The sequence below is a fragment of the Megalobrama amblycephala genome, linkage group LG9 (assembly GCF_018812025.1).
Source record: "Megalobrama amblycephala isolate DHTTF-2021 linkage group LG9, ASM1881202v1, whole genome shotgun sequence".
In the NCBI taxonomy this organism is placed as follows: domain Eukaryota; kingdom Metazoa; phylum Chordata; class Actinopteri; order Cypriniformes; family Xenocyprididae; genus Megalobrama; species Megalobrama amblycephala.
In genome coordinates this window covers 43,110,156-43,122,976 of record NC_063052.1, presented here as the reverse complement: position 1 = coordinate 43,122,976, position 12,821 = coordinate 43,110,156, and the positions used below count along the sequence as shown (strand labels likewise).

The 12,821-nt window shown below is 37.2% G+C and overlaps 2 protein-coding genes and 1 long non-coding RNA gene across 3 annotated transcripts; 1 reads left to right on the top strand and 2 right to left on the bottom strand.

Annotated features, from left to right (window-relative positions):
- The first annotated feature begins 4,437 nt into the window (after positions 1-4,437).
- LOC125276024 lies at positions 4,438-4,864 on the top strand. The gene is made up of 2 exons (XR_007186566.1): positions 4,438-4,492; positions 4,627-4,864. It is a non-coding gene; the product is annotated as an uncharacterized LOC125276024 (long non-coding RNA).
- Positions 4,865-5,004: 140 nt separating this feature from the next.
- LOC125276020 lies at positions 5,005-7,351 on the bottom strand. Its single transcript, XM_048203417.1, has 4 exons — positions 7,094-7,351; positions 6,659-6,988; positions 6,185-6,232; positions 5,005-5,854 (listed from the first exon to the last, which is right to left on the bottom strand). Exons 1-4 carry the CDS (start codon positions 7,152-7,154, stop codon positions 5,682-5,684), a joined length of 612 nt encoding a protein of 203 aa, XP_048059374.1. The 5' UTR covers positions 7,155-7,351; the 3' UTR covers positions 5,005-5,681.
- Positions 7,352-10,297: 2,946 nt separating this feature from the next.
- On the bottom strand, positions 10,298-12,413 carry LOC125276019. Its single transcript, XM_048203416.1, has 4 exons — positions 12,259-12,413; positions 11,814-12,143; positions 11,320-11,388; positions 10,298-11,034 (listed from the first exon to the last, which is right to left on the bottom strand). The coding sequence occupies exons 1-4, from the start codon at positions 12,317-12,319 to the stop codon at positions 10,862-10,864; spliced, it is 633 nt and encodes a 210-aa protein (XP_048059373.1). The 5' UTR covers positions 12,320-12,413; the 3' UTR covers positions 10,298-10,861.
- Positions 12,414-12,821: the final 408 nt, after the last annotated feature.

Below are 12,821 nucleotides of genomic sequence, written 5' to 3'. Positions count from 1 at the left end.
ATGTTATGCGTGCTCACGCTTTGATTTGAAGTGAAAGGAATCATTGATGGTGTTTGAACAGCTCAGCTGTGAAAATTGAGACATTTTCAAGCAAATTATTGACTCGTCCGAACCGCTTGCATAAGATTTGAGATGTTGTTCGCATCTGGTCAATCATTTGTGATTAACACTACATAAATTGTGTTGTAATCATTTTACTAAGTAGAGAATGTCGTGTTTAAATCATGGAATAAGTGAGGCATAAAACACAGTGAACCAGCATAAACCCTGACGTGAAGCGCTGAGGTCTTATATAACACACTGAAGAGGTTAATTTTATGATGAACAGTAACTGATTGCACATTATCATGTTTGATACTGCTATTACTTAATTTGAAAACATTTTATTGCGTGAGCAGAGAGTGTAAAGAGAGTCGTGAAATAAGTGCAATGACAATCGTTTATAAATTTATACATCATTGATAACATTCTGGCAAGGTTCTCTCAAAGTTATGAACAAACACTCTTCAGTAACATTAATAGAGTTACTATTATGGGACTATTCAAGTCAAGTCACCTTTATTTATATAGCGCTTTTTACAATGCAGATTGTATCAAAGCAGCTTTACAGTGGTAACTGGTACATAGTTTTTGCTGCACAGCAGCTCTTCAAGAATAGTGTCAATGCAGGCAGATCAAAGCACTGTTGAATAAATGTCAAGAATACTGTTGAATATCAAATGTCAAGTGTCCCCAACTAAGCAAGCCAAAGGCGACAGCGGCAAGGAACCAAACTCCAACAGGTGACATCAGGTGGCAAACAAGTGGCAAATAGGTGTTAAAATGGAGAAAAAAAAAACCTTGGGAGAAACCAGGCTTAGTCGGGGGGCCAGTTCTCCTCTGGCGAACACTGCTTTGTTACAATCAGGTTGCTATCATAAGTCTGATAGGATCACAACATTCAAAGTATTTATTTCTGTTCCATCCAGTTGAGGATCGTATTCATCACGCCGGTATGGACAGTTTGTTGAGGAACTGTGGCACTGGCTGTCCTGTCGATGAGGCCTTCACAATGGATGATCCAGTTGACTCGATCTCTGCTGATACTTCAGGGCTGCGTTGTGGTCGTGTCAAGGCGCAGGTCCTTGGTCTCAGCTGGATACGGCCCGGATCCGGTTGACTACGGTAAACCTCGGGATAAACAGAAAGACTAATATTAGCGTAGATGCCATTCTTTTTCTGATGTAACGAGTACATCTGGTGTTATAGGAAGTGTTCCCGGTTCCGGCTGACCTAAATTATGCAGCCTAATAATCCTTTAACGGATTTGAAAATATAAATTGATAATGTGTTATGTGTATGCCAGGTTAAAGAGATGTGTTTTTATTCTAGATTTAAACTGACAGAGTGTGTCTGCATCCCGAACAATGCTAGGAAGATTGTTCCAGAGTTTGGGTGCCAAATAGGAGAAGGATCTACTGCCTGCAGTTGATTTTGATATTCTAGGTATTATCAGCTGGCCTGAATTCTGAGATTGCAATAAACGTGAAGGACTATAATGCATTAAGAGCTCGCTCAGGTACTGGAGAGCTAAACCATTTAGTGCTTTGTAAGTAATTAGCAAGATTTTAAAATCTATACGATGTTTAACAGGAAGCCAATGCAGTGACGACAGAACTGGGCTAATATGGTCATACTTCCTAGTTCTAGTAAGAACTCTAGCTGCTGCATTTTGTACGAGCTGTAGTTTATTTATCAGGCGAGAGGAACAACCACCCAGTAGAGCGTTACAGTAATCTAGCCTTGAGGTCATGAACGCATGAACTAACTGTTCTGCATTTGTCATTGAGAGCATATGCCGTAGTTTAGATATATTTTTAAGATGGAAGAATGCAGTTTTACAGATGCTAGTAACATGGCCTTCAAATGAAAGATTGGTATCAAAGAGCACACCCAGGTTCCTAGCTGACGACGAAAACTTAACAGAGCAGCCATCAAGTGTTATACAATATTCTAGGTTACTGCGTGAAGTAGTTTTCGGTCCAAAAATTAGAATCTCTGTTTTTTCTGAATTTAGCAGTAGGAAATTACTGGTCATCCAGTTTTTTATATCAGCTATGCATTCTGTTAATTTAGCGAATTGGTAAGTTTCGTCAGGGCGTGAAGAAATATAGAGCTGAGCATCATCAGCGTAACAGTGAAAACTAACGCCATGCTTCCTAATGATATCTCCCAAGGGTAGCATGTACAGAGTGAAAAGCAACGGTCCTAGTACTGAGCCTTGCGGTACTCCATATTTAACTTGTGATTGATATGACATCTCATCGTTTACTACTACAAACTGATAACGGTCAGATAAGTATGATTTGAACCATGCCAATGCAGTTCCACTAATGCCAACATAGTTTTCGAGTCTGTTTAGAAGAATATTGTGATCGATAGTGTCAAATGCAGCACTAAGATCCAGTAACACTAATAGAGAGATACAACCACGATCTGATGATAAGAGCAAATCATTAGTAACTCTAATGAGAGCAGTCTCAGTACTATGGTATGGTCTAAATCCTGACTGGAAATCCTCACAGATACTATTTCTTTCTAAAAAGGAACATAGTTGCGATGAAACTGCCTTTTCTAGTATTTTTGACAGAAAAGTGAGATTTGAAATCGGCCTGTAATTGACTAATTCTCTAGGATCAAGTTGTGTTTTTTTAATAAGAGGTTTAATAACAGCCAGCTTAAAAGTTTTTGGTACGTATCCTAGTGATAAAGATGAATTAACAATATTAAGAAGAGGATCTATGACCTCCGGAAGCATCTCTTTCAATAGCCTAGTCAGTATAGGGTCTAACATACATGCTGTTGATTTTGATGATTTAACAAGTTTAGACAATTCTTCCTCTCCTAAAGCAGAAAATGAATTGAATTTTTCTTCAGGGACACTACAATGCACTGTCTGACACAATACTGTAGTAGACAGTTGCATGGTTATAATTTTCTCTCTAATATTATCAATCTTGCAAGTAAAGAAGTTCATAAAGTCATTACTGCTATGCTCTTTGGAAACATCAGAAGTTGAAGCTTTATTTCTTGTTAATTTAGCCACTGTATCAAATAAATACCTAGGGTTGTGTTTATTTTCTTCTAAAAGTTTTGAAAAATAGGCAGATCTAGCAGTTTTTAAGGCCTTTCTGTACTCAATCATTTTCTCTCTCCACGAAATGCGAAATACTTCTAGTTTTGTTTTCTTCCAGCTGCGCTCCATTTTTCTAGCTGCTGTTTTTAGGGCCCGAGTGTGCTCATTGTACCATGGCGTTGGATTAATTTCCTTAATCTTTTTTAAACGCAAAGGAGCAACTGAGTCTAATGTGCTGGAAAAGACAGAGGCAATAGTTTCTGTTGCAACATCCCGGTCTTCTAAGCTGTCTGGTATGCTAAGGTGATGAAACTGATTAGGAAGATTATTTATAAAGCGATCTTTAGTGGTAGAAGTGATGGTTCTACCATATTTATGGCATGGAGGCAGTTTAGCCTCTTTGACTAAATGTAATATACACGAGACTAGATAATGATCTGAGATGTCGTCACTCTGCTGCAGAATTTCAACGGCATCAATATCGATTCCATGTGACAATATTAGATCTAAAGTATGATTACGACAATGAGTGGGTCCTGACACGTGTTGTCTAACTCCAATAGAGTTTAGAATGTCTGTAAATGCCAATCCCAATGAGTCTTTTTTATTTACATGGATATTAAAATCACCAACAACAAGGACTTTATCTGCAGCTAGTACTAATTCTGATAGAAAATCTGCAAATTCTTTGATAAAGTCTGTATGGTGTCCTGGTGGCCTGTATACAGTAGCCAGCACAAATGTCAACTTACATAATGTTACGTAAAGCACCATCACTTCGAAGGAATTATATTTGAAAGACTTCTGGCTGATACTGTAAACATTACTATAAATTACAGCAACACCTCCCCCTTTGCCTTTCTGACGAGGATTGTGTCGATAATCATAACCTTGAGGACTAGACTCATTTAAAGTAATGTAATCGTCCGGTTTTAGCCAGGTTTCTGTCAAACACAGCACATCTAGATTATTGTCTGTGATAATATCGTTTACAATAAGTGCTTTTGAAGAAAGTGATCTAATATTTAACAATCCAAGCTTTATCATTTGTTTATCATTATTATCTCTCTTTTTTATTTGTTGAACATCAATTAAATTTTTACCATTGAATGGGTTTGGAAGTTTTTTGTTTTTACTAATTCGGGGTACAGACACAGTCTCTATTTGATAATATCTAGGTGTAAGAGTTTCTATGTGTTGGGATTTATCTGACTTCTGTAACGTGAGGCAGCTAGCAGACGGTCGGTTTAGCCAGTCTGTCTGCTTCCTGTCCTGGGCCCCAGTTTGTCATGTTTCAGCTCTAAAACTATGTGCCATATTACTAGAGAGAAGAGCAGCACCATCCCGGGACAGATGAATGCCATCTCTTTTCAACAGGTCAGGTCTGCCCCAAAAACTTTTCCAATTGTCTATAAAACCTATATTATTAAAAGTGATTATTTGTTAGCTTCATAATCAAAGAGTGTCTGGTGAGTGGTTCACAATTGTCACAATTGTCAATTGTCTTTCAGGTGAAGACAGAGATGAGGAGGCATTTCTTCTCTTAGATGAGGACACTATCAAAAATCTTGTCCCTCAAGTTCAATCCAGTTATTGAATGTTGTCAAATGTTTTAGAGAGAATGAGTTGTTTGTTTTTCTATTTTTTTTCTAATGTCTAATGTTATTACTGTGTGACCTAAGATAAATAGGTCCAAGTGTGTGTTTATTTATATAGAGTTTAATTTAATGCAATAAAAATTTAAAAGTGCTTAAAGTGTCTAAGTGCCTGAAGTTTACTTAAACGCCTCTGATTGGCCATTGCGTTCAAGAAATCAACAGATATGTCTGTGAATGGCTACATTGCTCAATGCTGCAAAAGCAGGTTGAATATAGAAACCTTAGATGCTTTCCAGAGTGCAAACACACATACGCACTGGATCGTTTGAGAAATCTGGTTTGCCAATATTATTACAGTTTCAACTAAGTGTGATCTTGCTTTCATGTAAACAACAACTCAATAACCCTTTTATTTAAAGGCTTAATCTACTTCCCCACTCCAACATACATAGCACCCCAAACCTAAAAGTTCTTCAGCCCCTGAATGAGTGATGCTTTTCTTGTCAGTGACAGTCGGTTCATTTTCACTTCATATTTTTGTGGTTTTAGTCACATGATCTTATTCCAGTCAGTCAGGAAATCATGATTGTTCAAAAGAATTCAAAAGAATTTTGTTTTTCTAAAATAGTCAGATCTGACATCATTAGCATTAGTAATGATCAGGTTTTCTGTCAGAAAATGCACAACACGTGTGATTTCTTAGTTTTACAGCTGTTTATTTAATCAGAACTCTAAACAACACATTTAACATTGAAGACATTTTATTTAAACAAGTTTTATGTGTCATTAAACAGATTGTATTTATATTTTCTCTTGAACTCAGCTTATACGCACGTATTAATGTTGCTCTAGAGCTTTGCCACAACAGAAGATCTGGCCACCAGAACCACATCTGAGTCACAATGGTGTGCCACATTGGTGGTAACATACAAAAATGCTGATTATTGGGATAGAGTGTGAAATAAATGTCATTTAGGTGAATTTTGATCAGTCAGACCAGCACGTTTTGCTGCGGCCCATCCTTTCTGCCAGCCGTGATGGTGAATGTTTCGTCCTGTGACGACTGTAGTCAGAAAAAACGCAAAAGCAGCGAGTCCAACACCACTGAATATCAGCACACGTTCTAGCATCGTCAGCCCATCTACACAGAGACACAAAACATTCATAAACTAATTACAACAACAGAATAAAGAAACACGGACAGATCAGACACTAATTCTGACGTTTGCAACTGTGATAAAATGGCAGTAAAACACACATTCTGTAATAATGTGAGTATAGTTATGTTGCTCAGTAACTATGAACAGTTACACTCTTAAAATAAAGGTTTTTATTTCACTTTGATGGTTCAATGAAGAACCTTTATCATCCACAGAAATATGTCCATTGGACAAAATGTTCTTTATAGTGGGAAACAAGTTCTTTAGATTGTTAAAAATTGCATAACTTATAACTCGATTTCCACTCTCACCTGTGATCTCAACATCTTCTGGCGGTTCTGTGACAGAATGAACTTTGTCTGTCAAAAATATTTAAAAAATATGATCATTTCATAGAGTACAAAGAGTCTCAATATTATTATAGCAGCAAACTTCTCAACAACACACATGATTTGAGGAATAATTCATTTCTGGAGCACAAACACAAAATAAGGTCCTTTAATATCCACAGAATCTTTCTATTGCACAAAAGGTTCTTTATAGTGGAAAATGGTTCTATAGATGATATAAATGTTCTTCACACTAAGAAAACATGCTTCCTTTAAGAACTGATCACTAGAAGGTTCTTTGTGGAAACAAAAATGGTTCTTCAATGGCATTGCCGTGAAAAAAAACGTGTAGTTCTAGTGATGAATGAAATAAATTGAGAAGCAGTAAAATAGTTCTCATCAGTCTCAGCATTAAAAATAAAGCTTTGAGAGAATTGAAAAGTCAGCAGTACTAACCCTCGAGCTGTAGTCTGATGGGTTTGTGAAAGTGCCTGTCTTGATTCTCTGTTCTTGTTCCACAGAAATAAAGACCCGAATCTGACTCTGTTAGATTTTCAATAACTAGAGATGCAGTGTTGCTCCCACTATCTGATTTAACTGTGATATGAATGTCTGGCTCTTCTATCCCTATGATTCCGTAGTACGACCACACCATTATCTTTATTTGTCCAGAATCAGGATCCTGGCGATACCAGGCCATGTCATGTCTGCTGGTCACGCTGCAATTCAGACTGATGTTTCCGTTCAGCTGGAATCTTAACAGAGTCACATTATGTCCTGAAACATCTGGGGGTAAAAAATCATAAACTGATCATTTGAAGATTTAGATAAAAAAAATGATTAAGGATAAAAAGGTCAATGATGTGAAATTGTAAAGTAGAATAAATTTACCGCTAGAAGTGATCTGAAGAATCCTGTACAAAAAAACACAAAAGAACAAGATCTTCTCCATTGTCTTTCGTTCGTAACAGCTTTGATCAAACTGCAGGTTTAAATGCAGAGACACTAAACCACAAAGAGCTTCACTTCCTTTCTTCAGCAAAGCTTCTGTAGCTTCATCATTTGAAGGGCTTTGTTTTGATCCTGTGGTGAAATAATATAATTTCTACATTAAAGGTGCCCTAGAACTTTTTTTTTAAAAGATGTATGTGACGAGCAGGGCGGGCGAGAGCCGTGAGGGAACGGCGCGAGTGATAATGAGCATCACCTGCGAGGCGCGCCGGCCTCGAGTCTCTCACGGAGGAGCTCCGGAGGCATAAAAGAAGGAGCAACAACCGTGAAGGACGAGAGAGGACCAGGCCTGGACTTTATTTTATGTTTTATTATGTTTGTGTGGCCGGCAGACGTCCGCGAGGGTCTGCCGGCATTACTTTCGTTTTGGTCTTTGTTTATTTTTACTTAAAGTTTTGTTGAATGTTCACCGGTTCCCGCCTCCTTCTTCCCGTACATACGAACTACGTTACAATGTAATATAAGTTTGAAGCTTCGGAGCGTTATGAATCAGCGTGTCGAATCATGATTCGGATCACATGTCAAACTGCTGAAATCATGTGACTTTGGTGCTCCGAACCGCTGATTCGACACAAAAGATTTATAACGCTCCGAAGCATCCTGAAGCAGTGTTTTGAAATCGGCCATCACTATATCAGTCATTATTTTGTTTTTTTGGCGCACCAAAAATATTCTTGTGGTTTTATAATATTAATATTGAACCACTGTACTCACATGAACTGATTTAAATATGTTTTTTAGTACATTAATGGATCTTGAGAGAGGAAATGTCATTGCTCCCTATGCAGGCCTCACTGAGCCATCAGATTTCATCAAAAATATCTTAATTTGTGTTCTGAAGATGAACGAAGGTCTTACGGGTGTGGAACGGCATGAGGGTGAGTAATTAATGACATTATTTTCATTTTTGGGTGAACTAACCCTTTAAAGGTGCCCTAGAACTTTTTTTCTCAAGATGTAATATAAGTCTAAGGTGTCCCCTGAATGTGTCTGAAGTTTCAGCTCAAAATACCCCATAGATTTTTTTTTAACTGCCTATTTTGGGGCATCATTAGAAATGAGCCGATTCAGGGTGTGTGGCCCTTTAAATCTGGTGCTTCACGCCCCAAGAGCTCACGCTTGCCTTAAACAACATAAAAAAGAAAAGTTCAAACAGCTAATATAACCCTCAAAATGGATCTTTACAAAGTGTTCGTCATGCAGCATGTCTAATCGCGTAAGTACAGTGTTTATTTTGATGTTTACATTGATTCTGAATGAGTTTGATAGTGCTCCGTGGCTAACGGCTAATGCTACACTGTTGGAGAGATTTATAAAGAATGAAGTTGTGTTTATGAATTATACAGACTGCAAGTGTTTAAAAATGAAAATAACGACAGCTCTTGTCTCCGTGAATACAGTAAGAAACGATGGTAACTTTAACCACATTTAACAGTACATTAGCAACATGCTAACGAAACATTTAGAAAGACAATTTACAAATATCACTAAAAATATCATGATATCATGGATCATGTCAGTTATTATTGCTCCATCTGCCATTTTTCACTATTGTTCTTGCTTGCTTACCTAGTCTGATGATTCAGCTGTGCACAGATCCAGACGTTAATACTGACTGCCCTTGTCTAATGCCTTGAACATGAGCTGGCATATGCAAATATTGGGGGCGTACATATTAATGATCCCGACTGTTACGTAACAGTCGGTGTTATGTAGAGATTCGCCTGTTCTTCGGAGGTCTTTTAAACAAATGAGATTTATATAAGAAGGAGGAAGCAATGGAGTTTGAGACTCACTGTATGTCATTTCCATGTACTGAACTCTTGTTATTCAACTATGCCAAAGTAAATTCAATTTTAGAATCTAGGGTACCTTTAAATATTTTAGTTCATGCAAGAATAAAAAGAGTAAATTCTATACTAGTACTCAATTTGAGGAAATTAATATTTTATATTACATTGTACAGTTCAGTCTATTGTCTGTATATTTATGTGTAACTTAATATATATCTTTCCCTGCTTTAATAGTTGAGCATCTTTTATTTTAGATGGTGTTAAAAGCCTAAAATTGCAGCTTTTCAAAACTTTTTCCTCTCTTCTTAGTCCTTCTGAACGCCCTCCAGTGGTTCAAGTCTTTCCTCTCAGTAGGTTCTTCAGGAGGGGTGAGGTTTCTAATTCACATCATCTCTCTACTGGGGTTCCTCAGGGCTCAGTGCTGGGACCGCTTCTCTTCTCCATCTACATCTCAACACTGGGATCTGTCATTCAGAAATGTGGCTTCTGACACTCAACTTTACTTCTCAGTCCAACCAGATGATTTAATGGTGGTTCCTCACATCTCAGCCTCCCTGACAGACATTTCTGTCTGGATGAAGGACCATCACCTTCAACTAAACCTCTCAAAGACAGAACTGCTGGTGTTCTCTGCCAACCAAACACTTCATCACAACCTCTCCATAGGTTCATCTGCCATAACTCCTTCCAGGAAAGCCAGGAACCTTGGAGTTGTGATTAATGATCAGTCAAACTTCACAGAGCACATTGATAGAACAGTCCGGTCCTGCAAATCTGCCTTATACAACATTACCAAGATCAGGCTCTTCCTATCAGAGAACACGACACAACTCTGTGTCCAAACTCTTCTTCTATATGCAGACTGGATTATTGTTCTCTTGCCCTTCTAGAGTCATCAAGATTATCATCCTCACCCCATATTTTTGAGGTTGTACTTACATCACCATAATGCAGTCAGTCAAAACAATTGATTGTAGTTTGCACGTCATTGACGTGAACCCATTTTCCCCTGAAAGCGTGGGAACAGCTTTGAAAACTTTTTTTACACTTAAAAATATTGAGTAAATTTTAAAGCAGTGAAAACAATTACATATACCATATGAAAATAATTGGGGGAAAACATTTAAAAACCAGTTTTTATGAGTAATATTAACTTTTATATTAAGAGAAATATTAACTTTTAATTTCCTCTAACCCTTTGTGAAATACTAATCTAATTTCAGACCGCCGGACCGTTTCACTCATAGCTGAACATTTCTGCATAACCTGCCAATAAACACACAGTGCACACTTTTGACAACATCATGCAAATTTATTTTCTTCATTATCTTTAGGAATAAACCTTTTATGCAAGGCATGAGGCATTTCAATCACATGAAAAGACAGATGCGACACTCGTTTAGGTGTCTCACATTGAGTCCAACCTTTAGTTTAAACTGATAATTGTTTGTTTTAATCGCATTTTTGTATTTTTCCCTATATAATCCAGTCATGCAGCAGCTCTTTTGCCACTCAGTCCAGCTGAGGGTCGTGTTTCAGTGGGAAAGTGCATATCCTCTATACTAAGACAGTGTTCTGATGTAGAACCTGGAAGCGCTGCACTGCATCTACAACATAAACAGTGTATGAGAATGACAGGGAAGAGATGAAATTGTTGAATAAAGTCATTATTTTTGTTTTGTTTTTGCACAGAGGGTGAGTAATTAATGACAGAAATCTCATTTTTGGGTGAACTAACCCTTTAATAAATGAAGTCATTTTGCTCCTCCAGTAAATGTACCATAATTTAAGAATGTTTATACATACAAAATTGCTGACTATTGGGATAGAGTGTAAAATAAAGCGCACAAATGTGTCATTTAGCTGATTTTTGATCAGTCAGACCAGCACGTTTGGCTGCGGCCCATCCTTTCCGCCAGCCGTTATAGTGAATGATTCCTCCTGTGACGACTGTAGTCAGAAAAAACAGAAACACAGCAAGTCCAACACCACTGAATATCACCACACGCTCCGTCACCGTCACTCCATCTACAGAGACACAAAACATTCAGACACTAATTCTGACGGTTTGAAACTGTGATAAAATGGCAGTAAAATACACATTCTGTAATAATGTGAAGTATAGTTATGTTGCTCAGTAACTATGAACAGTTACACTCTTAAAATAAAGGTTTTTATTTCACTTTGATGGTTCAATGAAGAACCTTTAACATCCACAGAAATATGTCCATTGGACAAATGTGCTTTATTGTGGAAAAAAGTTCTTTAGATTGTTAAAATTTGCATAACTTATAACTCGATTTCCACTCTCACCTGTGATCTCAACATCTTCTGGCGGTTCTGTGACAGAATGAACTGAGTCCTCTCTGCCTGTCAGCTTGTCTGGAAATATTTTAAATATATGATCATCAAACACAAAGACTTTAAATATTATTATAGCAGCAAACTTCTCAACAACACGCACGATTTGAGGAATAATTCATTTCTGGAGCACAAACACAAAATAAGATCCTTTAATATCCACAGAATCTTTCTATTGCACAAAAGGTTCTTTATAGTGGAAAATGGTTCTATAGATGATATAAATGTTCTTCACACTAAGAAAACATGCTTCCTTTAAGAACTGATCACTAGAAGGTTCTTTGTGGAAACAAAAATGGTTCTTCAATGGCATTGCCATGAAAAAAAAAAAAAAAAACGTGTAGTTCTAGTGATGATTGAAATAAACTGAGAAGCAGTAAAATAATTCTCATCAGTCTCAGCATTAAAAACATTATGAAGATTTGAGAAAAGTCAGCAGTACTAACCCTCGAGCTGTAGTCTGATGGGTTTGTCAAAGTGCGTCACTGAATGTCTGAAACTTCTTCCACAGAAATAAAGACCCGAATCTGACTCTTTTAGATCTGTAATAACTAGAGAGACTTTGTCCATTGCTATGAGCCTCTGTCTCTGACGATCGATTTGATGGCTTTCCCACATGTCGCCGTTGACAGACATCAGTATCTTTTTTAGTTGTCCAGAATCAGGATCCTGGTGATACCAGGTTATGATGTCTAAACTGGGGATCATGTTACACTTCAGACTGATGTTTCCGTTCAGCTGGAATCTTAACAGAGTCACATTATGTCCTGAAACATCTGGGGGAAAAATCATAATCTGATCATTTTAAAAGATTTAGATAAAAAAAAAAAATGATTATGTTTAAGGATAAAAAGGTCAATGATGTGAAATTGTAAAGTTGAATAAATTTACCGCTAGAAGTGATCTGAAGAATCCTGTACAAAAAAACACAAAAGAACAAGATCTTCTCCATTGTCTTTCGTTCGTAACAGCTTTGATCAAACTGCAGGTTTAAATGCACTGCAGAGACACTAAACCACAAAGAGCTTCTACTTCCTTTCTTCAGCAAAGCTTCTGCAGCTTCATCATAATTTGAAGTTTTGTTTTGACTCCATGGCAAAAAACAAATGTAATTTCTACATTAAATATTTTAGTTCAGACAAGAATTAAAAAAAAAACCCGGGTAACCCCCCCAATATTCAAATCCATCAGTTACAACCCCCCCCCAATATTTCAACATGAAAATCACAGTAGATCTATACTAACATATGTATAATTAATTTATTTTGTAACAATAATTTTGTTTCTAATCGAATATGAGTTTGTCATAATAAATTAGTCAAAAAAATACTTCATTGAACCGATTGGTAACGCCCAACCAATGCGCGTCGCACTTTCACCAAAACAACGCGAGTGAAGCTCTAATGTTTGAATGGAGAGCACGGGTAGCACCAAAAAATGAAGAGAAACGTTGT